Source organism: Halichoerus grypus, chromosome 12, assembly GCF_964656455.1.
Source record: "Halichoerus grypus chromosome 12, mHalGry1.hap1.1, whole genome shotgun sequence".
Lineage (NCBI taxonomy): Eukaryota > Metazoa > Chordata > Mammalia > Carnivora > Phocidae > Halichoerus > Halichoerus grypus.
In genome coordinates this window covers 31917145-31939971 of record NC_135723.1, presented here as the reverse complement: position 1 = coordinate 31939971, position 22827 = coordinate 31917145, and the positions used below count along the sequence as shown (strand labels likewise).

The 22827-nt window shown below is 39.9% G+C and overlaps 2 protein-coding genes across 7 annotated transcripts in view; one reads left to right on the top strand and one right to left on the bottom strand.

The window, feature by feature from the left end:
- The window catches only part of ABCB4 (ATP binding cassette subfamily B member 4), a 71222-nt gene extending 54822 nt beyond the window's left edge, over nucleotides 1-16400 (top strand). For all 5 annotated transcript variants that reach the window (XM_036080924.2, XM_036080859.2, XM_036081186.2 and 2 more), the window contains 6 exons: nucleotides 6067-6207; nucleotides 8458-8614; nucleotides 10200-10397; nucleotides 11882-12088; nucleotides 15561-15707; nucleotides 16140-16400. In XM_036080924.2, the coding sequence (XP_035936817.1) occupies nucleotides 6067-6207; nucleotides 8458-8614; nucleotides 10200-10397; nucleotides 11882-12088; nucleotides 15561-15707; nucleotides 16140-16346 (1057 nt within the window). In that variant the 3' untranslated portion in view covers nucleotides 16347-16400. The remainder of the gene's footprint in view (nucleotides 1-6066; nucleotides 6208-8457; nucleotides 8615-10199; nucleotides 10398-11881; nucleotides 12089-15560; nucleotides 15708-16139) is intronic.
- Nucleotides 16401-18332: 1932 nt separating this feature from the next.
- CROT (carnitine O-octanoyltransferase) overlaps nucleotides 18333-22827 on the bottom strand; it is a 50312-nt gene continuing 45817 nt past the window's right edge. For both annotated transcript variants that reach the window (XM_036081730.2, XM_036081785.2), the window contains exons 14-18: nucleotides 22298-22421; nucleotides 21022-21100; nucleotides 20840-20933; nucleotides 20596-20715; nucleotides 18333-19201 (exon numbers count right to left, since the gene is read on the bottom strand). In XM_036081730.2, coding sequence (XP_035937623.1) covers nucleotides 19081-19201; nucleotides 20596-20715; nucleotides 20840-20933; nucleotides 21022-21100; nucleotides 22298-22421 — 538 coding nt within the window. In that variant the 3' untranslated portion in view covers nucleotides 18333-19080. The remainder of the gene's footprint in view (nucleotides 19202-20595; nucleotides 20716-20839; nucleotides 20934-21021; nucleotides 21101-22297; nucleotides 22422-22827) is intronic.

The following is a 22827-nucleotide window of genomic DNA, read 5'->3' as shown; positions in this document are numbered from 1 at the left end:
AGTGTTCTGTAGTTCCTAGAGTATAGATCCTTTACCTCTTTGGTTAGCTTTATTCCGAGGTATCTTATGGTTTTTGGTGCTATTATAAATGGAATTGTTTCTCTAATTTCTCTTGCTACAGTTGCATTGTTAGTGTATAAGAAAGCAACTGATTTCTGTGCATTGATTTTGTATCCTGCCACATTACTGAATTGCTGTATGAGTCCTAATAATTTGGGGGTGGAGTCTTTTGGATTTTCCACATAAAGTATCATGTCGTCTGCGAAGAGAGAGAGTTTGACTTCTTCTTTGCTAATTTGAATACCTTTTATTTGTTTTTGTTGTCTGATTGCTGTTGCTAGGACTTCTAGTACTATGTTGAACAATAGTGGCGAGAGTGGGCATCCTTGATGTGTTCTGATCTTAAGGGAAAGGCTCTCAGCTTTTCCCCATTGAGGATGATATTCGCTGTGGGTTTTTCACAGATGGATTTTATGAACTAAAGGAATGTTCTCTCTATCCCTATACTCTGAAGAGTTTTAATCAGGAAAGGATGCTGTATTTTGTCAAATGCTTTTTCTGCATCAACTGAGAGAACCATATTATTCTTCTCTCTCTTATTATTAATGTGTTCTATCACATTGATTGATTTGTGAATGTTGAACCACCTTTGTATCCCAGGGATAAATTCACTTGGTCGTGTTGGATGATCCTTTTAATGTATTGTTGGATCCTATTAGCTAGGATTTTGTTGAGAATTTTGGAATCCATATTCATCAGGGATATCAGTCTGAAATTCTCCTTTCTGATGGGGTCTTTGCCTGGTTTGGGGATTAAGGTAATGCCTCATAGGATGAATCTGGAAACTTTCCTTCTGTTTCTATTTTTTGAAACAGCTTCAGGAGAAGACTTGGTATTATTTCTTCTTTGAATGTTTGTTAGAATTCCCCAGGGAATCCATCAGGCTCTGGACTTTTGTTTTTTGGGAGGTTTTTTATCACTGCTTCAATCTTGTTACTGGTTATTGGCCTATTCAGGTTGTCAATTTCTTCCTGTTTCAGTCTTGGCAGTTTATAGGTTTCCAGGAAGGCATCCATTTCTTCCAGGTTGCTTAATTTATTGGCATACAGGGGCACCTGGGTGGCTCAGTTGTTAAGCGTCTGCCTTCGGCTCAGGTCATGATCCCGGGGTTCTGGGATCGAGCCCCGCATCAGGCTCCCTGCTTGGCAGGAAGCCTGCTTCTCCCTCTCCCACTCCCCCTGCTTGTGTTCATGCTCTGTGTCTCTCTCTGTCAAATAAATAAATAAAATATTTTTTAAAAAATTTATTGGCATATAGTTGTGATAATAATTTCTAGTAATTGTTTCTATTTCCTTGGTGTTAGTTGTGATCACTCCCCTTTCAGTCATAATTTTATTAATTTAGGTCCTTTATCTTTTCTCTTGGATAAGTCTGACCAGTGGTTTATCAATCTTATTAATTCTTTCAAAGAACCAGCTTCTAGTTTCTACTGTGATCTCTTCCTTTTCATTCATAATTTTATTAATTTAGGTCCTTTCTCTTTTCTTTTGGATAAGTCTGACCAGTGGTTTATCAATCTTATTAATTCTTTCAAAGAACCAGCTTCTAGTTTCGTTGATCTGATCTACTGTTTCTAATTCATTGATCTCTGCTCTAATCTTAGTTATTTCTCTTCTAATGCATGGCTTAGGCATCGTTTGTTGCTTTTTCTTGAGTTCTTTAAGGTGTAGAGTTAGTTGGTGAATTCGGGATTTTTCTGTTTTTTTTGAGTGAGGCTTGGATGGCTATGTATTTCCCCCTTAGGACTGCCTTTGCAGTGTCCCATAGGTTTTGGACTGATGTGTTTTTGTTCTCATTGGTTTCCATGAATTGTTTAAGTTCTTCTTTGACTTCCTGGTTGACCCAAACATTCTTGAGCAGAGTGGTCTTTAGCTTCCTAGTGTTTGAATTTCTTCCAATTTTTTTCTTGTGATTGAGTTCCAGTTTTAAAGCATGATGGTCTGAGAATATGCAGGGAATAATCTCAATCCTTTGGTATTGGTTGAGACCTGATTTGTGACCCAGTATGGAAAAAGTTCCCTGTGCTCTTGAGAAGAATGAGTATTCTTTTGCTTTAGGGTGGAATGTTCTGTCCATCTGGTCCAGTGTGTCCTTCAAAGCTCTTTTTTATTTGTTGATTTTCTGCTTAGATGATCTGTCTATTGATGAGAGTGGAGTATTGAGGTCTCCTACAATTAACGTATTATTATCAATATGACCCTTTATTTTGGCTAACAGTTGGCTTATGTAGATGGCTGCTCCCATGTTAGGAGCGTAGATATTTATAATTGTCAGATCTTGTTGCATAGACCCTTTAAGAATGATACAGTGTCCTTCTGTGTCTCTAACTACAGTCTTTAGCTTAAAATCAAATTTGTCTGATATAAGAATTGCTACCCCAGCTTTCTTTTGAGGTCTGTTGGCATGGAAGATGGATCTCCATCCCTTCACTTTCAGTCTGGATGTATCTTTAGGTTCAAAATGAGTCTCTTGTAGACAGCATATGGACGGGTCCTGTCTTTTTATCCAATCTGCAACCCTGTGCCGTTTTATGGGAGCATTTAGGCCATTCACGTTGAGAGTGATTATTGGAAGATATGAATTTATTGTCATCATGTTGCATGTGAAGACCTTGTTTCTATAGATTGTCTCTGTAAATTTCTGTTCTACATCACTCTTGGGGTCTTTATCCTTTTATAGAACTTCCCTTAATATTTCTTGCAGGGCCAGCTTAATGGTCACATATTCTTTCAGTTTCTGCCGGTCTTGGAAGCTCTGCATCACTCCATCCATTCTAAATGACAGCCTTGCCAGATAAAGTATTCTTGGCTGTATGTTCTTCTCATTTAGTACCCTGAATATGTCTTGCCAGGCCTTTCTGGCTTGCCATGTCTCTGTGGATAGGTCTGACGTTATTCTGATGTTCCTCCCTCTGTACGTAAGGAGTCTCTTCCCCCTAACTGCCCTTAAGATGGTTTCCTTGGTTCTAAGATTTGCAAGTTTTACTATTACATGCCAGGGCGTTGGCCTGTTTTCCTTGATTTTGGGAGCAGTCTTCTCTGCCTCTAAGACACAAATGTTTGTTTCATTCCCCAGATTAGGGAAGTTCTCAGCTACGATTTGCTCAAATATATCTTCTAGTCCTCTCTCTCTCTCCACCCCCTCAGGGATCCCAATAATTCTGACATTGGAATGTTTCATGGTGTCACTTATTTCTCTGATTCTATTTTCATGGATTTTGTGTTGTTTCTCCCTGGCCTCCTCTTTATCCTTCTTTTCTATCAATTGGTCTTCTAGATCACTAATTCGTTCTTCTACCCCATTTACCCTAGCTGTTAGATTATCTAGATTAGATTGGATCTCATTGATAGCATTTTTAAGTTCTGCCAGTTCAGCTTTCATTTCTGCCCTTAGAAACTCTATGTTGCTATTAATCGATTTCTCCATTCTAGCTATCGTCTTCACAACTGCTACCCTGAATTCCATTTTCGACATCTTGGTTATATCTGTATCCATTGTAAATCTGTGGCAGAAGTCATAGTCTCTGAGTCTTTCCTATTTTGGGGGTTCCTCCTCCTAGTCATTCTGTTGCGGGGTGGTTGAGGGAATGTACAGAGTCCAAATTATTGACCACAACCCAAGCAAGATGCACCTGTTTTATAGGGACCTTAGGGTGGTTGGCCTCTTGTTCTCCTAGCCTGTCTTCTGGGGGAGGGGCCTGCCATGCTGTTACTCAGGCAACCCTGTTTGGGCAGAGTTGCCCTGCCCCTTGTGGCGGGGGGGCTCAGTGAAAACCGGTTTTTTGGGGGCTTTTGTTCTCTGGCGGCTTTCTCTGGCGGCTTTCCACATCTCTTCTGAGAGTCAGAGCAGAAGAGATCTTTTCCAACCCTCTGCCTCAGAGCAGAGAGATCGCAGTCTGTTCTTCAGTGAGCTCTCCAGGCCACATTCGCTTCGCTTCTGTCCATGCTGCTATAAACTGCAGTGTCCTGGGTTGTGCGCCCCTCAGCAGTGCTCCCAGTCCTCACCTCCAGGTCGGGGCACGTCTCTGCCCTTTTTACTTTTAAAACTGCCAGCTGCCCCCAGTTCGCTCGCATGGCCCTGCTGCTCCAGGTTTCAGTCCGGGGGGCTGCCTTAAAGTCCTTTCCCTGTTGCTGCTGGTCTGCGAGTCTGTGCCCCGTCCCCATCGCGGGAGGCTAGTGTTCACCAGTGGTGTAGGATCACCACAGCTCCCTCCCCCTTCCGTTTATCTTCCAATATCTGCCCACAGAATCATGGCTCCCCACTTCATAGCTCGAAACCAGCCAACTGCGATACTCTCTGGAGATCCAGATCTATCTTCTTACATCACAGGCTGATTTCGTGGGTGTTCAGAGTGGTCTGGTAGATATCCAGCTCGATTCCGGGGACTGGTTGGAATAGGGTCCCCTACTCCTCTGCCATCTTTTCCTCCCCCAAGATTCTTACATCTCTTGTGAACAGAGGAGGGTCTCCGAGACTGAACAGGCACAGAGGACTGTGCCAGTGTGTGCTCCTTGGTGCAGGCAGCGTCAACAGCCTCTCTGGGCGATGGAGAAGTATTGCAGGGAATTCTTCACGCTCGCATTTTCTTGGAATTGTGTAGACTGAACTAAGGATGAGACTTAGTATTTGGCTAGAGTATCCCATTTTTTCTCTGGATGAGGACCAGATCCAACCTCCTCATGAAACCCATGCCTAGTCTATTTCACTGGTTCATAATTGAGCAATTGAAGAAACTCCCAGCGGCATGATTGGCTACTTGCTTCCAACCGGGGCCTGTTCTTATAAATGAATATATTTTAACAAAACTGAACACCACTTAGACTACAACTTTGCAGACTAGAACAGTAGCTTGAATGCTTACAAATTTGAGAAGGGAAAAGTGAGATTTTCATTTTATTCCATCTCCTTAGTTACATATACTACATGAAAGTACATTTTTCTCTCCATTTGATGTAAGTATATATGTAACATGTAAATATATATGTGCCGTTACCTAAGACTTATGGTTAATTTGAACTTCAAGGGACTTAAGAGCTAATTTTTAATTTGATTATAATTCAAAGATGGAAGAGTACTGCAAATTAATAATTTTAAGTAATGTAAGACCATTCTCACAGCATGTAAATTAAAATATCCAAATCAGTAATAGCTTGAATTTTTCCAGAGTCTTTCCAAATGCCTTCCTTCTAATCTGGGAGTAAATAAATCACTGTTCTCTTGGAGGATGTACAATACAAAGTATAGTAAAGTAGCTATACTAATAAAGGATAGCATGTGGTCTAATTAGAAAATAGTGCAGGGGAGGGGGTTGGGAGGATGGGTTAGCCTGGTGATGGGTATTGAGGAGGGCACGTTCTGCATGGAGCACTGGGTGTTATGCACAAACAATGAATCGTGGAACACTGCATCTAAAACTAATGATGTAATGTATGGGGATTAACATAACAATAAAAAATTTAAATAAAAAAAAAAGAAAATAGTGCAAAACGAACTGTATTGGGACTGGTGGGATCTAGCTCAGGGAAGAACTTCTCATGCATGTCTGTATATACCTCAGTGACCCTGCTTTTCTGAATCTGAAACATAAATTGTGACATGAGACTATAACTAGTCACAGAAGACAAGATAATACCTAAGAAATCGCATTCAGACAATTCAAACTTTAGTCCTCACTTTGACAGCCTCCATATTTTTTTATTCAACAGTCTTATATCATAGGGGTTGAATTTCTGATTGACTAGATATTAACATGTAATAATATCAGCAACTATCAATTGAAAAATCAATATGAGGTACTATGCTAGACATTTATATTGTTTCTTTAGTTCTCAATTCTGCATCATATTGGTTATCCCCATTATATAAATCAGAAAACTGATACATAGAGAAGTTGTCATGTACTCTAACAGAAGGGGAGGCAGAATATATACCCAGGTCCACCACACTTAGAAGCTGTGCTAAGAGAGGCCAAAGAGATGATTATGAATATGCTAATTTGCCTTTCAGGAATTCTGTGCAGAAGGCACACATCTATGGAATCACTTTTAGTATTTCACAAGCATTTATGTATTTTTCCTATGCTGGTTGTTTTCGATTTGGCGCCTACCTCATTGTGAATGGACATATGCGCTTTAGAGATGTTATTCTGTAAGTAACTTTAAAAATAAAAGATTCTATGTGGTTTTAGTAGGTCTGTGCAAAATTGGAGAGTGGTGGGGGGAGCTCACTTGTTCTAAAATGAGGTCAGAGTTGAATCTACCACAGAAATTTGATCTTAATAATACTACAAGTACAGTTGAATCATCCAAGTGGACTAAAATTAACCAAGTTCATAAAAAAGATCATAAACCAGAATTGTAGTAATGCATAGAACTCCAGTCAGGAGGATAGCAAACTTTCTCACTGTACAGTGTAGGCTGAAATAAATCATAATGAGAAAACTGCTTGTCACCTTGGACTCAAACCAGAGGGTTAAATACACTGTTGATCTGCAACCACAAGATGGCGTTGATAAAGGGATGGGAATGCTTGACTGAACTCTGGCAAAGGCCTCTTGCCCTGACTGGGCCTGAGATGACCCTGCCAACGTTTGGCCTTGTAGCCTCTCCTTTTTTCTTGGCTTCCAAGGCTAACCAGCGGTCTAATTGATGCATTCGTCTTTTCAAAATATGTTAACTACATTCAATTAGGTTGTGTTTTTGTCTTGCCAAAGGGAAGCCATTCTTTTTAAGACCGCTTGGCATATTTCTGCTCTGGTGGAATGATTTTAAAGTAGTCGTGGACAGCCTCTTTTTTGAACAGGGGGAGGACAAGGAAAGTGTTTTCATCCAAAATGAAAATAACTGTGGAAAAAGTATATATAATCTTTATATCATTCAGTATCCCAGCAGGAAACAAATATCCCTTCAGATGGGGTAACTAAGGAGAGTACTAAAGGGTCTGTTTACAAAAGTGTGAGAAGTGTTAAGGTGAGCAGTACCCAGGAGAGCTGTCAACTACCAAGCAGTTCCCAGCTACGAACCGCTAAGACCCTCAGCCTAAAGGGCAAGAGGAAGGAAGGATTTTCAGAACCCAGCATAGGGGGCTTCTGTGGTCCTTGGGGGAGGGCCACCAACCACACAATCTAACAAGAAAGAAGCCAACAAATGCCCTCACCTCCTGCTAGTGCCTATCATTGCCAAGCCCCTTCAGAAGCCAGGGGACAAGAAAAACTTTCTGATGCAGTCCAGGAAGGTCAGCCTCTCAGGCAGGGAGTGGGATGGGACAAGACAGAGGTGGGGAGGGAGCAGAGAGTGGTTTCGGAGGGATGAATGGCAATATCTGGCTCTGGGCATTACAACTTAGAGTACTTTTATTGTCTAGAAGAGCATCACTGAAGAAATGGACCCTGCTTTTTTTGGTTTTTATTTCTACCATTAAAAAATTAAGTTCTAGATAATTAGAAGACAACTTTTTAGTCTTTTATGTTAAATCTCGATGATAGGCTATATAAGAAAGTTAGGCAGCAACATCTGGGTTGTTCATCACTATTTTAAAATTTAATTTTTGGTAACCAACCTTAACCAAGTATTTAAGGGAGAGCCTTACTATACCCATCATTCCTGCCCCCCTTCCCCCATACTTAAAACACATTTCAATATCTTAGATTTAGAAGTTTGGGAAATGAAACATTCCTTTAAGTTCTCCAGTATTAACTAGATAAAAAATTTCCTCCCCTCCCCTTGTTCTCAGAGAGCTCAGGTGTCAGGAGTAAATAGCCTCCTGGAGATGTAGATCTCAGAATCTGAAGCCCTTCCTAAAAGATGTTACAATCTCTTTCCAGTCTTCAAAGAGCATATCACTGGAAAACAGAACTTTAGCTGAGGACGAATGTTTTTCTCAGGGTAGCGCCAATCGTTCCCGTAATCGTAAGAGAAAAACGAGTTGTAGTAAAGGCGCCTTTTCCCTAAGCAGTTTCTGTAACTGCAGCGCGCGGTACTGGGTGCGTGGGAACACAGAAGAAACCACGGACTGGCAGTCAGGGCCAGCGATGCGGTAGGAAGCGTCACTCCTTGTCCGACACTGACGAGGAACCTCCAGCACTCTGTGCTTCAGTCCCCTCAAGTCCAGAGAGGATAGAACCAGTCACTAAAATTGCTGGAGGTCACAAGTCAGTTACCAGCCACCTCGCGGAAGAGAAGAACTGTGGAAAGTTACGGGAACTCTGGCCTCTCCTCTAGGTTTCTTTGGTTAATGGGATTTCATGGAAATGTGTGTAGTGGTTTTGGCAGGGGGTCGGTGGAGCGGTGCCTGTGGGAGTAGAGAACATGGACACTGGTAAGCGGTTCGTATTTGGACTTTGGAACTCACAGAGCTAATTATAGAAGCTAAGTTGTTAATTCCTCTACTTCTGTCCAGGGTGTTCTCAGCAATTGTGTTCGGTGCAGTGGCTCTAGGACACGCCAGCTCCTTTGCTCCAGACTATGCTAAAGCCAAGCTGTCGGCAGCCCACTTATTCATGCTGCTGGAGAGACTGCCTCTGATTGACAGCTACAGTGAAGAAGGCCTGAGGCCTGTGAGTTCTCTGCCGCCTGATGAATGCTTGGTTAATTTTTCCTCAAGGTTTGCTATCTGCTACGTGATCACCACAGGAAAAATTTATCATGATTACACTAACCTATATTTAGCTTACTCTGTGATATTTATAGGCCTAATATTTGGCCAACGTTCTTAACATTTTAAAATTTCATAGGGGGGTGGGGGGTGGACACCTGGGTAGCTCAGGGGGTTAAGCGTCTGCCTTCGGCTCAGGTCATGATCCTGGAGCCCCAGGATCAAGCCCCGAGTCAGGCTCCCTGCTCAACAGGGAGTCTGCTTCTCCCTCTCCTGCTCCCCTGGCTTGTGCTTTCTCTCTGTCAAATAAATAAATAAATTAAATAAATAAATATAAATATAAATATAAATATAAATAAATAAATCTTAAAAAAATAAAATATCATAGGGGGTTTCAAGGATTCTGAAGTTGAGCACATCAAAAGTAAAGAAGGAGGTATGTGGTTGGCTCAGTCAGTTGAACATGTGACTCTTGATCTTGGGTCATGAGTTCAAGCCCCACGTTGGGCATAAAGTTTATTACTTAAATTTTTTTTAATTTAAAACTAAAACCACCTGTATTGAATGAAAATCATAATAATAAACTTTTTAAAAAGATTTTATTTATTTGACAGAGAGAGAGCACAAGCAGGGGGAGTGGCAGGCAGAGGGAGAGGGAGAAGCAGGCTCCCCGTTGAGCAGGGAGCCCGACACGGGGCTCGATCCCAGGACCCTGGGACCATGACCTGAGCCGAAGGCAGATGCTTAACGACTGAGCCACCCAGGCACCCCTGTAATAATAAACTTCAAGAAAAGTTAAAAAAAAAAAATCCAGATGTACTAGAACTGAGTAATTTCCATGAAAAATGTTAATTATTGCTGCATGAAGGCATATGCATGTCACTCTGTATGTAAAGGCAAATAGCAATGTGGCTTTAATCACATTTTTTAATGACCAAGTTATAAATGGTAAGAAAGCTACTTTATTCACATTAAGAGTAATAATCCTATACTGTCTCCAAAGTTAACTCAAATTTAGATCTGAGCGTACTTTGTATGACACAAGCTGCTGCCCGTATTAATGCACGAGCAGTGGTATACGTAGACAGTTTTTCTGGGACTTTATCATGGATTTCGTGCGCTGAGAAAATTCCTGTGCCCTGTGAATGAGCTAAAGAGGTGGCCAGGGTTTGAGATAAGGGCTGTCCACTGAGACCTCAGGTAGACGCTGCACCAGATTCCCAAGCCTTTGAGCCTTGGGCCACTGGCTTCACTCTAGCCTCAGAACCATCACTTGGGAAATCTAAATATTTGTCTAAAAGACCGGAAATTGAGTTTGGATAACAACTCTCTGTAATGTGATTCTGTCTGGTCTAAATTTTACCCCCATCTCCCATCTTCATTTTATATAACAACAGCTTGCTTTCAGTAGTAACTCGTGCCGACACTTAGACTGAATGTGAATTTTATGTTCCTCTCCTACAGTATTTGGTCAAGTTTCTGTGAAATCCTTCTCATTCCAATAATTATCAGACTAATCATAATAGCAACATTAAACTTTGTTTTAGGATAAATTTGAAGGAAACGTGACATTTAATGAGGTCGTGTTCAACTATCCCACTCGGCCAGACATCCCCGTGCTTCAGGGGCTGAGCCTCGAGGTGAAGAAGGGCCAGACGCTGGCTCTGGTGGGTAGCAGCGGCTGTGGGAAGAGCACGGTGGTCCAGCTCCTGGAGCGGTTCTATGACCCAGTGGCTGGTACAGTGGTGAGCACGCTTTAAGTTAGTCACCTGATACAAGATTTTATTTCAAATGGCTAATAAACCAATATTCTTCTAAGAGGAAAAAAACTGGACAAATAAAGGCCTATAATCCTAGTTGATGCAATGACCACATTCTAAAAAAAAACCAAACTGGTACCCATACTCAGGCAAATTTATGGGGACAAGAAGGTAGAGCATCCGGAGTTTAGTATAGTTCCGAAAATACCAAATATGAAGCTAACCTCTGCCCTGCCCTGGGCCTTTTGAGCCAGCCTGATCCTCCTAAATATTCACTTCCTGGTTTGTAAAGGTGAGCCACAAACTCTGGCCAGAATTCTAGGCAGACACCCAAGACAGGCTAGTACCTTCTTACTCCCTCCTACCTCCTTCTGCCCTGTCTCTCAAACACGGAACTCAAGGCTTTTTGACTTTGACCCTCATCTCCAGCCCTTTCATACTTAGCTTTCATCAGTGATTTTCTAGTACCTAGATTCTGGCTCTCTGCCATGAGTGAACTCTTGGCTTTTACTGATAATACCTGCATCTCCCATTACCTTGGGATGGCACCCACTGACCAAGCCCTCGGAGTCCATTCCCATTTAGATGGTCACCAAAGTGTTAAACCTTGTGTAGTTTGCTCTTTTCAGGAAATCGTATGCTTCCACTATTAAAACTACTCTGCAGGTATTAATACAGGCAAACCAGCTTGACAACACGATGTGCTGATACCATGGTAGAATTTCTTTCTTTACTGAGAGACCAAGACTAACCGAACTTGTTTTTATTCCTTCACCCAGAAGGAAGCTGCGTTCTCAGTTGATATATCACAAGACTCCTCTAGAAGCAACATGTCTCCTGCTTAAAGCAAACAAAAAAAATAAAAACACCACCACCAAAACTGTTCCCAAAGACACTGTCCTTTGAGCTTGTTCACTTTCCATTGAATTCTTGTCCTCAGTGCTGTCAAAAAGAGAAATGGGAGAAGCTTAAGGCTGGTATTTCTCAGGGGAAAGAGTGGTAGAGGTAGGGTTGGAAGTAACCAGCTTGGAGAGTCTGGGGCGATACTACTGATGAGCTTTTTTATCTGGCTGCCTGGAGGTGGGGAATAAAGTCAAGTTGAAATGTTGGAGTCATTCTGGGAACAGCAGATACGAGTAGGACACCTAATTGCAGACTTAGAGGCAAGATGGTATAATTACCTGGCGGAGGGTAAATAAGGACAAAGAGGAATGTGGAAAGACAGGGCCAAATGGGCTATCATTTCACCAGTGAGATGAAGAAAGGATGGCCTAATCACTATAAAAATCATTTTTTTGGCCTCCAGCACTGTAAGTGCTTAGAGGCTGTGAGCCTTGGTATTTCCCAAACCAATGATGCCCACATGTCACGATCCTCCAAATGGTTAATCTGTTAATTTATGATTTAGGGCTTTTTTTTTTTTCTTCTCTTTTTAAGCCCTCTTATAGTTTGTGGACTTTGGTTTTCAGCTCCTAGATGGTCAAGAAGCAAAGAAACTTAACATCCAGTGGCTCAGAGCCCACCTTGGAATTGTGTCCCAGGAGCCCGTCCTGTTTGACTGCAGCATTGCTGAGAATATTGCCTACGGAGACAACAGCCGGGCTGTATCACAGGATGAAATTGTGAATGCAGCCAAAGCAGCCAACATACACCCCTTCATTGAGACCTTACCCCATGTAAGTTAACTGGTAATTTCTTAGGATGAAATCACAATGAACTACAAACGCTTTTCATTCTGAAAACCGTTCCCGAAGTTATACACAAACAAAATCTTACAAGAAAATTTTTCTATGTAGTAGCACTAGGGCCTTGAACAACACACTGAACTGCATGATAGCAAGTTTCCTTATCGGCAAATGAGATTATCAGGTGTTGGGTCTAGATCTGATAAATGTAGTGAGAGGCAAATGAAGTGGTATTGATGGTAGGCACCATATCTCTGGTTGCAAACTGGTGGTTGTGGGCTGCATTCAGATAGCAGTCGTGTTTGATCTATCCCTTATAGTACTTGGATTTTTAATTATTTTTATTTTGAGATATACATTCACATGCAGTTGTAAGGAACAGAGATTTTATGTACTCTTTACCTAGTTTCCTCCAGTGACATCTTGTCAAAACTGTAATACAGTATCCCCACCAGGATATTGATATTGATCTAATCCACTGATCTTATTCGGACCTCCAGTTTTCCTTGTAATCATTTGCATCTGTATTTAGTTCAGTGCAGCGTTATTGCATGTGTAGACTCACGTATCCACCACCGGTCGCGATACAGAACATTTCCTTGTTAGCAGTGCAAAAGTAAAATTAAATCATCCATCCAATACACTGAATGCTGACTCTGTGCCAGGCCCCATTTTGCAACGGTGTAAACAATTGTGATAGACCACTGCTGCCTTATTGGAACTTAGAACAATCTGATTAATACTCCCAAGGTTGTATTCTGAGTGTTTCTCCAAGGCAATAAAAATATCTCCCATCAGGTCCTCTACACAAGGTTGTTCTTTGGGTTAGTCTATGAGCTTATGAGATGGAATTTACTTAGCACTTACCAAGCTCATTGTAAATAAATATAATTCTTATTAAAAAAAAAATAGAGAACATTTCCATCACCACTCCGATCCCTCATGATGCCCTGTTAGAGTCACAACCCCCCCTTCCCTTTTGTCCTCACACCACCCAACCTCTGGCAACCACTAACTGTTCTCCATTTCAGTAATTTTTTACTTTAAAAATGTCATTAAGCACACATACAATATATAACCTTTTGAGGTTAGCTTTTTCCACTCAGCATAATTCCCTGAAGTTCTTGTATCTATAGTTCATTCTTTACTTCTTCAGTGGCATTCTTTTTAGTAGGATGATTAGGATTGTAGGATAGATATGGATTGTACCACAGTTTGGTTAACCATTCACCTGTTGAAGTGTATCTCGGTGGTTTCTAGGTTCTGGCTATTAAAAGTAAAGCTGCTGTAAATATTTGTGTACAGGTTTTAGTGTGAACCTGAGTTGTTATTTCTCTGGGATAAATGCCCACAAGTTCAATTGCTGGCCATATGGTAATTGCATGGTTAGCTCTCTAAGAAACTGCCAACCTGGTTTCCAGAGTGGCTGTGCCATGTTACCTTCCTACCAGTAAGTATGAATGAAATTTTCTCTGCCTCTTTCCCAGCATTTGCTGTTTTAATTCTGATAGATTGCAGTAAAGCTCATTGTGGTGGATTTCCTAATGGCAAATGATGTTGACTTTATTTTTTTTATTAGCGCGGGGAGGGGCAGAGGGAGAAAGAATTTTAAGTAGGGTCCATGTCCTGTGTGGAGTCTGATGCAGGGATCAATCTTATGCCCCTGAGATCACAATCTGAGCTGAAATCCAGACTCAGATGCTTAACTGACTGAGCCACCCAGGAGCTCCGGGACATCTTTTTATATACTTGCCACCTGTATTTCCTTTTTGGTGAAATGCCTTGTTTTTTTGCCCATTTTCTAATTTTCTTTAAATGTTGAGTTTTGAGAGAAATTTATATATATCTGTCCTTTGTTAGATATATAGTTTATAAATACTTTGTCCCAGTCGATAGCTTGTTTTTTTCATCCTTTAACAGGGTCATATGCAGAGCCAAACTTTTTAATTTTGATAAGGTCCAATATAATAATTTTTCCTTTTGCGATTGTGCTTTTGGTATCAAATATAAGAACTCTTGCCTAGCCTAGGCCTTCTAGGTCCTAAAGAATTTCTCCATTTTTTTTTCTTTAAGTTTTTATGATTTTACATTGTAGTCCATAATCCATTCTAAGTTCATTTCTGTATAAGGTTTTTCTTTCATGTTCCATGTTCTTCCTTTGGAGAGGACATATACTCTCCCGTTACGGTCCCCAGCGCTCCCGTTAGCTTGTTATAGCTGCTCGGTCTGTAGCCAAAGTGCAGTGACGTCAATATGGATTTGAAAAGTAAGGAAAAGTTCAGTGAAACAATTTTCTTCAGTAATGGGTAAAGGTGAGTACTCCTGCAAAGAGGATTTGAAGCCACTAAAAGCGATGGCAGGGATCATTAATCTCGTGGTATTGATCTAGCTTCGTATTCTGCTGTAATGAGCAATCACACTTAAAAACTTTCAAACCCTAGGGACACCAGGGTGGCGCAGTCAGTTAAGCGTCCGACTCTTGGTTTCTGCTCAGGTCATGATCTCAGGGTTGTGGGATGGAGCTCCATGTTGGGCTCCCTGCTCCGTGCACAGCCTGCTTGAGATTCTCTCTGTTCCTCTCCCTCTGCCCCTCCTGCTTGTGCGCGCTCTCTCTCTCTCAAAGAAATAAATCTTCAATGAAGAACAAACCTTTCAAACCCCCCTCCATGTTAGTTAGCCTTACCCTTAACAGGTAGTCACTGACTTCAAGTATAGGATTTGATTAATAGAAAAACTTTGCTGATACTGGACTTCAGGAAATTAATTCACATTACTACATAAGCGCTGCAGTACTTCTTTGGCTCTTTATTCATTCTACACTTTTTCAGCCTAGAATGTTCTTTCTCATGATCCAGCATCCCAACTTATGTACAAAACTATCTTTCCTTCATGCATCTCTCCTTTCTGTTCCTACCTTATCTCCATAATTTTTATTCGCTTCTTCTGATCTTTCATAGCATGTTGCATATACCTCTCATTTGGTACATACTGGACTTTATACTGAATGCTGTACACCCAGTTTTGTCATCGCATTATAAATTCCTTCAGGGTAGGAATTTTTGTATTTCTCGAAGTTTTTGGTATAAGAGAACAAACTAGGCTCCATGTGGGTCATATGAATATTTCACATTAAATATTTCTATTTAATCTTTTTAGGACTCCAAACACATAAGATCAATTGGCATTATGAGAATGGTAGGAATTCAGTGCTCAAGTTTCTGTTGCAGAAGACCACTAAGAACTAAAGTAACTAGTTTTCTAGTTTGACTCTGAAAATGAATATTCTCTTAAGTGGGAAAAATACTAAATGGATCACTATGTAGCTGTTATAGCAACTTTTGTTTATAAATGTGTTTTCCTGTGTAAGTAGAACTATCAAATATTAAGTACAAGTTTATGCAGTATATCATTAGTAATTTTTTGGGTTAGGACTTGATTAACTTTACTAATGGCTAACTTGCAGAAATATGAAACAAGAGTGGGAGATAAGGGAACTCAGCTCTCAGGAGGTCAAAAACAGAGGATTGCTATTGCTCGAGCCCTCATCAGACAACCTCAAATCCTATTGTTGGATGAAGCTACATCAGCTCTGGATACTGAAAGTGAAAAGGTGGGGCCTCTCTGCTCACGTTCCATTTAATTTGTACAATAGAAGTTTTTTGGTCATGAAGAGGATAGAAATTTACTGGTTATATTTTGAAGTTAAAAAAACCTTACTCCTTCCAGTAGTTTCCAAATTTTATAAAATGATCTTAATTTCATAAGCCAAAAAAAAAAGCATTCAGAAGAAAAAAGCTGCATACCTCACATTTTTAGCACCTTAATCATGAAAAACTAGAAGATAAAATAATACAAGGGAACTAGTAAGATACATTCATGGACAGAAAATTTAGATACTTGTGATTTAGTGTGAGAATTCGCTTTTAGACTAAAAAGGAACTAGACTATAATGCCATTTATGTAAAAATACACATGCCTAATAAAAGGTAACATTTTGCTGTGATGGTAAAGGTTTAAGACTTCTGTTCTGATTCACCATTAGATTGTCCAAGAAGCCCTGGACAAAGCCAGAGAAGGCCGCACCTGCATCGTGATCGCTCACCGCCTGTCCACCATCCAGAACGCAGACTTAATAGTGGTGTTTCAGAATGGCAAGGTCAAGGAGCATGGCACGCATCAACAGCTGCTGGCTCAGAAAGGCATCTATTTTTCCATGGTCAGTGTCCAGGCTGGGACACAGAACTTATGAACTCTTGTTAGATCTTAAATTCAAATTAAAACTTTTTCTGACTTAAACTAGAAATCTTTTACAAATCATAAAATACAGGTATATCTTATTCCATATCAATTTAGAACATCCCATTTGGTGTTGATATGATAGCATCTGAAATGTAAGAGTAAAAAGTGGTAACCTGTCTTGAGTTATAAAAACAGCAGCCTAGCTCTTGAGTTACCAGAAACATACAGAGAAAGCAAAGTTCAGATACATAAACTTGTAGAACTAACAGAAATCACAGACCCAGGGAAACTTCGTATGGTCCTGAATAGTTGGGTAGATGACACGATGGTTGGGGAACAATTTTCACAAGAACAAAGGAAAAATATATTGTTCCACTGCCTACTCTCTCCCTTGCTGACTTTCCAAATTATTCTTTTGGGAATGGAGTTTTTTTTTTTTTTTAATAAATGTATTCCCCAGCTTTATCATCAAAGTCCATGAGAAATGAGATAGCCCTTAGATAAGCTAACTTTACAGACACACATCTGTTCCATAAAGCAAAAAGAAAAAAAAACACCAACCAACCACATACCATTGAATATCTCTGAAAATTTTAACTCAATAAAAATTTCAACTATCTCAACTGCAATTTGAAACATTGGCAATAACAATGAAATGCTGAGGTTCTATAGCATCTCCATTACTTTTTATCACTAATTTGCCCATAATATGTGTAGATAGAGCACCAAAAAAAAAAAAAAAAAAAATCCAGGCCACCTTTAGAAGCTAACCACATGGCAATCTTTTTCCTTACGTTTCCATTTGTTTTCTTTATAATTCACTGAAGCAGTATCAGTTCTCACCACTATCACAGGTTCTTTAGGTCAGTAAACTACCCAAACTAGTAAGTTCCTCTATCTGTAACAAACCAGATCTTACCAAAGACGCTTTCAAACGAAACCATGTGTATAGTGGACTAAATTTCATGTTAACCAAGAGAAGAATGGGACAAGGGGTACATTACCTCAGTGACTCAAAAGCCTCTGGAACCAACTCTACAGGTTTGGGTAGAGACCCAGAAATCTCTCTGTAAAAAGCATTCCAGGTTATTTTTAACTTCAGGCAGGTTAGGGAAACATTTTAGAGTATCACAGAAGAGGTTTCTCTGCAGGAAGTGAACACTTTCTAAAATACCCGTCTTTAGACCTTTAAAAACCACCAACCGAATGATTCTAAAAGCCATCGCAGTGTAGTATATAAAATTGTACTAGTGAGGAAAAAGGTCCACAGTATAGAATGGGAAGAAGAAACCTGTTAGGGATATATCAAGTGCCACAGAAGCCAACTCAATGTTTTCACAAAGAAACAATAAACCAGTCTTACCAAATTCAGAAGACAGGAAAATTTAAAGGATGTATACAACCAGTAAATACACTGTAATCTTGATATAGAACATTGCTACAAAAACGGCCCCCAGTAAATGCTCCTATTTATCTACATTTATAAAATGACTTTGCTGTTTTCTCATATCAAGAGATGACACTTTCCCCCCACTCCTTGAATCTAGACTACTGTTACAACTTTTCACCACTAAAATTCAAAGTAAGTAATATCCTGTGACTTCAGAGCCTAGGCCTCAAGAGGCCTTGCAGATGCTACCTTTCTCTCTTAGAACACTCCCACTGCCAAGTACCTAAGGCAAGGCTAGAATACTGAATAATCAGACCACATGGACAGAGTCCCAGGTACCAAGTCCTCAGGCTGCAGGGGAGGCATCTTCAACTTTACAGCCTCAGTCCAGCACCCTGATGAATGCAGCTGCATAAATAAACTCCAGCAAGACCAGAAGAACTATCCAACTGGGCACAATCAACTGATAAAATCATGAGAAATAATAAATTGATTTAAGACAGTAAGTTTTGGGTGGTTTTTTTTTACACAGTAATACATAACTTAGACCAGAAAGCATAAGGTCAAACAGGAGTAGATTAGTTATCCAAACACGAAATAAGAAGCTACATGACTGAGAACTTTATTTTCTATTTTGAACAGCAGGAAAAAAACCTGTAAAATCCTGAGAATTTGATTCAGCAATCTTCTTCAAGTCACCAACTCTAATTTTAAAAATAAGTGCTTTAATTTTATATTCACAAAACTAAGTTCAATATACTATAATGAATTTTGTTAGGGTTCTTCTGTGTGTGCTTCAGAGTATAAACCTCCCTCTAATTCTTCTGTCCAACAGAAGCTCTACTTTTGATGACCATTAAATTGTAGTGGTCTTTCTCATCAAACACAGTAGGCTTGTATCCCTGTGGTGAATGTGGAAGGCAAGGATTTCAGGGAAGTTAACATCTTATCATGTATTCCATACCCTTTGGCAACTAGGAAATGTTAAAGTGCTTGACAGACCCTACACAATGATGTTGAGAGAGGATTTATAACCTATATAGGTAACCAACAAAAATACTTCTAAGAGTAAGACTTGCATTATTAAAATTTGTAGATTTGCATTGTTGAGGCCTATCTTCAACTTTTGCATAGTTCCATATTTCATTATATCAATTTGCATTGCTACTGCAACAGAGGAAGCTTAAAAATCCTATTTTTATCTTCCTATGTGAGAATAAATTTAGAGAGCATGATTCTACTAATTTCTACATTTAACAAGTTTCCTTCAAATATTGCTTCATATCTCACATCACCAACCCACTCTCCACACCCAGTCTAATATTTTTATAAATGCTAAATAAATGATTAGTCTCTAAAGATGAGCAGTGTTCATCAGCTGCATCATATCATGGAAAGCCTGAAACACCAGCAGAACTAGCTTTTCCGCATCAGTCTCTGGACAGGATTTCCAGGCTGAACAGGCCACAACAAACCTGTGAAGCACAAATAAAAAATGAGTAAGTACTATGCAAAAATCACAACACAAAGAGGCTCCAAATGGTGACGATGAATACAGCCATGACCTTTACTCCATCTAGCTATTCACATATCAAGTGTGAATTCTTGCTGACATTAGGTAAATGTAACTGGACACAACTGAAGGTAAAGCCATATGTATACATAATGCTAGGAATACCTAATCTGTGTGACTGGAGACTAAGGACAAAAGGAACAAAACATTAGCCAGAGCTCAAGAGTGCTTTGGAGTAGGTCTTACTCTGTTCAACCAACCCACCCACCTCTTCCTAAAAACAAGAACAACAGAAAACCCTCCTAACATTCCCTAATGTAATGAGTTTAAGAGTGAATTCACGCGACTGTTTGCACTGAAACTTGAACTATTTGGGGAGGATATGTGCTATGGTGAGCGCTGTGAATTGTGTAAGACTGTTGAATCGCAGACCTGTACCTCTGAAACAAATAATACATTATATGTTAAAAAAAAAAAAAAGAAGAAGAAGAAGAAGATAGCAGGAAGGGAAGAATGAAGGGGGGAAATCAGAGGGGGAGATGAACCATGAGAGACTATGGACTCTGAGAAACAAACTGAGGGTTCTAGAGGGGACGGGGGTGGGGGTATGGGTAAGCCTGGTGCTGGGTATTAAAGAGGGCACATACTGCATGGAGCACTGGGTGTTATACGCAAACAATGAATCATTGAACACTACATCAGAAACTAATGATGTAATGTATGGTGCTTAACATAATTAAAAAAAAAAAAGTAAAAAAAAAAAATATAGTGCCTGAAGACAGTTCAAAAAAGAAAAAAATAGAGAAAGGGTAAGAGGAGAGAGAAGATGTTTCTAGAAAAGCCAGACAGAAACTCTCTTGGGACAGGTCATGCCTTCCACCGTCTCCCAAGCTCTCAAAGACCTCTGAGAAGGGACGGCTAGACTATGTGAATGAGGACCTCCCAAGCCTTTCTACCAATTTCATATTATCTTGTTCTCCACCTACCAAGTTATAGTATTTTCTTTCTCTTTCCACAAACCTCATACAACACAAATGAAGTGCATCTGAATTGGAAAAACATACTTTTTTTGAACATAATTTACTTAGTCTCTTATCTTGGTCACATCAGTACTATCTATGACTACACGAAGCACCACATATTTATAGGCAATCAAATTTTATCTGAACTTAGCATAAAACACCTTGGGTAGAACAAGTATGTTAAAATGTGTACTGGGTTCTGAGGATGATGATGGTATGTCACTGAGCAACTTTAAATGGTGTTCTGCACAAAACACCTAAAGGACTGATTTCACCAAGTGTCCCAAAAACAGGATAGCGAAACAAACATACATTAAATACCTAATAGCCTTACCTGTCATCTCTGATGTGGTAGAAAAATCCATAGCCATTGTGGACCATGGGAACCACCATTCCCAGGATTCTTAAATAACCAATCAGACTTGTTGAGAGAACAAAGTTTCCACCTCCCCCACTGTGTGGCATAAAGAGAGGATATTTTACTAGGCTGACAGAAACTTATATTGCTTCTGAAGAGCTTTTAATCATCAGAAAAAAGGATTTGATGGATCAAGTTATAAAACACTACATTATATTACCTTTTGGAGAAAAGTGGGTCTGTAAAGAGTTCTGGAACAGGAAGACCTTCCTCTTTTGCTATGAGTAAAAGACCTAAAAGATGACGGTCAAATCCTGCAATGAAACCCCAAGTATGAAGGTATAAAAAATTTTTCAACATGAGACAATTTTTTTAAAGTCAGAATAATTCCAATGTAGGTACCTTTTCCAGCTGAAAAATCTTTCATCATTTTATTATGTTTTGCAAAAGCTTGTAACATCTTCTGCTGCCGCTCAAGAAGCTGAGTTAAAAATCAAGACATACTTCAGTAAACTATAAAGAAACCAAATTTAAAAAACCCTGAATTCAACATAATTGAACATAATTTGGGTAATCTGAGAGAGAAAAGATTTCTAGAAAGATATTAAGACACATGCTTCTAGGGCGCCTGGGTGGCTCAGTTGTTAAGTGTCTGCCTTCAGCTCAGGTCATGATCCCGGGGTCCTGGGATCGAGTCCCACATCGGGCTTCCTGCTCAGAGGGAAGCCTGCTTTTCCCTCTCCCACTCCCCCTGCTTGTGTTCCCTCTCTCGCTGTGTCTCTCTGTCAAATGAATAAATAAAATCTTTAAAAAAAAAGACACATGAAAATATATAGAAATATATTTTCCTTACTTCTACTGCCTTTTCTTTCCTATATTGTCCTTCATCTTGATGATTTCTTTCCAGGAAAGGAAAATAGGAACTTGTGGGCAGCACTGAAGTGATATTCGTTAAGTGTCAAAACAGAAGCAACTAGGATTTCAAAACTAACACAGAGCTGTTCAAAAACGATAACGGAACAGTTCTATGATATTAAAATAAATGAACCTATATATAACCGTGTCTATCAAAACTAAAGAACAAATATGACACCAAAACAGCAGTGGGAAGGAACTACCCTACTGTTTAAATGGTTTAAAAAGGAGAAAAAAAAAAAAAAAGACAGGGGCACCTGGCTGGCTTGGTTCGTAAGGGATGCAACTTCTGATCCCAGGGTTGTGAGTTTGAGCCCCACAATGGGTACAGAGACTGCTTTAAAAAAGTATAAAACAAAACACAACTGTTCTGGTTCTAATACATGAAAACAAGAATCTGTGATTTCAAAAACTTTCAACCATATCAAGAAAAGCTTCCTTTGAAGGCACTTTGGGACAGTCTGCACTTTACTGGTGTTATTCTAAAGGTAGATCAATAATAGTAAAATATTCATGGTATTAAAGATACTTTGCCTAGAAAGTGACACAAAGGGGCTTCTTCTCAGGTCTTTCCTGTTTCATATTCTTTCCAAGTATACACTTCACTGGTAAATGAATGAATGCTCTGAAAACTCGAGGGACAAATATCTGCAAGTATTTTACTGATCCAGGGGAACTGAAGCAGAGAAGTAGTTATTCAAGGACTAAGGTTCCTTTAAAGAAGTAAATAACTACTGTGCACTTTTTTCCTTTCAACACTCACACCAGTAGAAGGATCCTGCATGGACTGGCACCACCCGAGCGCTTCTACTGTACACGTGCGCATAGTCTCTGTTCGGCCATGGTAAAAATACCTTGTCATAGCAGTCTCATAGCAGCTGCCAGGGCTACAAGAAAAAAAAAAAAAGAACATGTCATAAGAAAGAAAATGCTCAAATATTATTACAAAGAAAGCTTACCTAACCGGCTTTGGTCAGAGACTAAGTTCTACACTACAGACCACTGTTTAGACATTCAATAACAAAGAGACTACTTTCAGTAATCCAAGAGTAAAAAAGTACTCTGATCCACAGGACCTGGTACAATACGGGCTGTTTCAAAGGCTTGGCTGGGGTCAGGTTCTGTAAGAGCAGTGTGTCTGTGGCAGGTGGCCTCCAAGATGCAACCCCAGTGATCCCTGCCTCCTGGTAGTAATACTCTGTGTGACTCCTCAGTTTGAGTATGAGATGGACCTTGTGATTTGCTTCTAATGAAAAGAACAGGACAAAAGTGATAGGATATCATTTCTGAAAT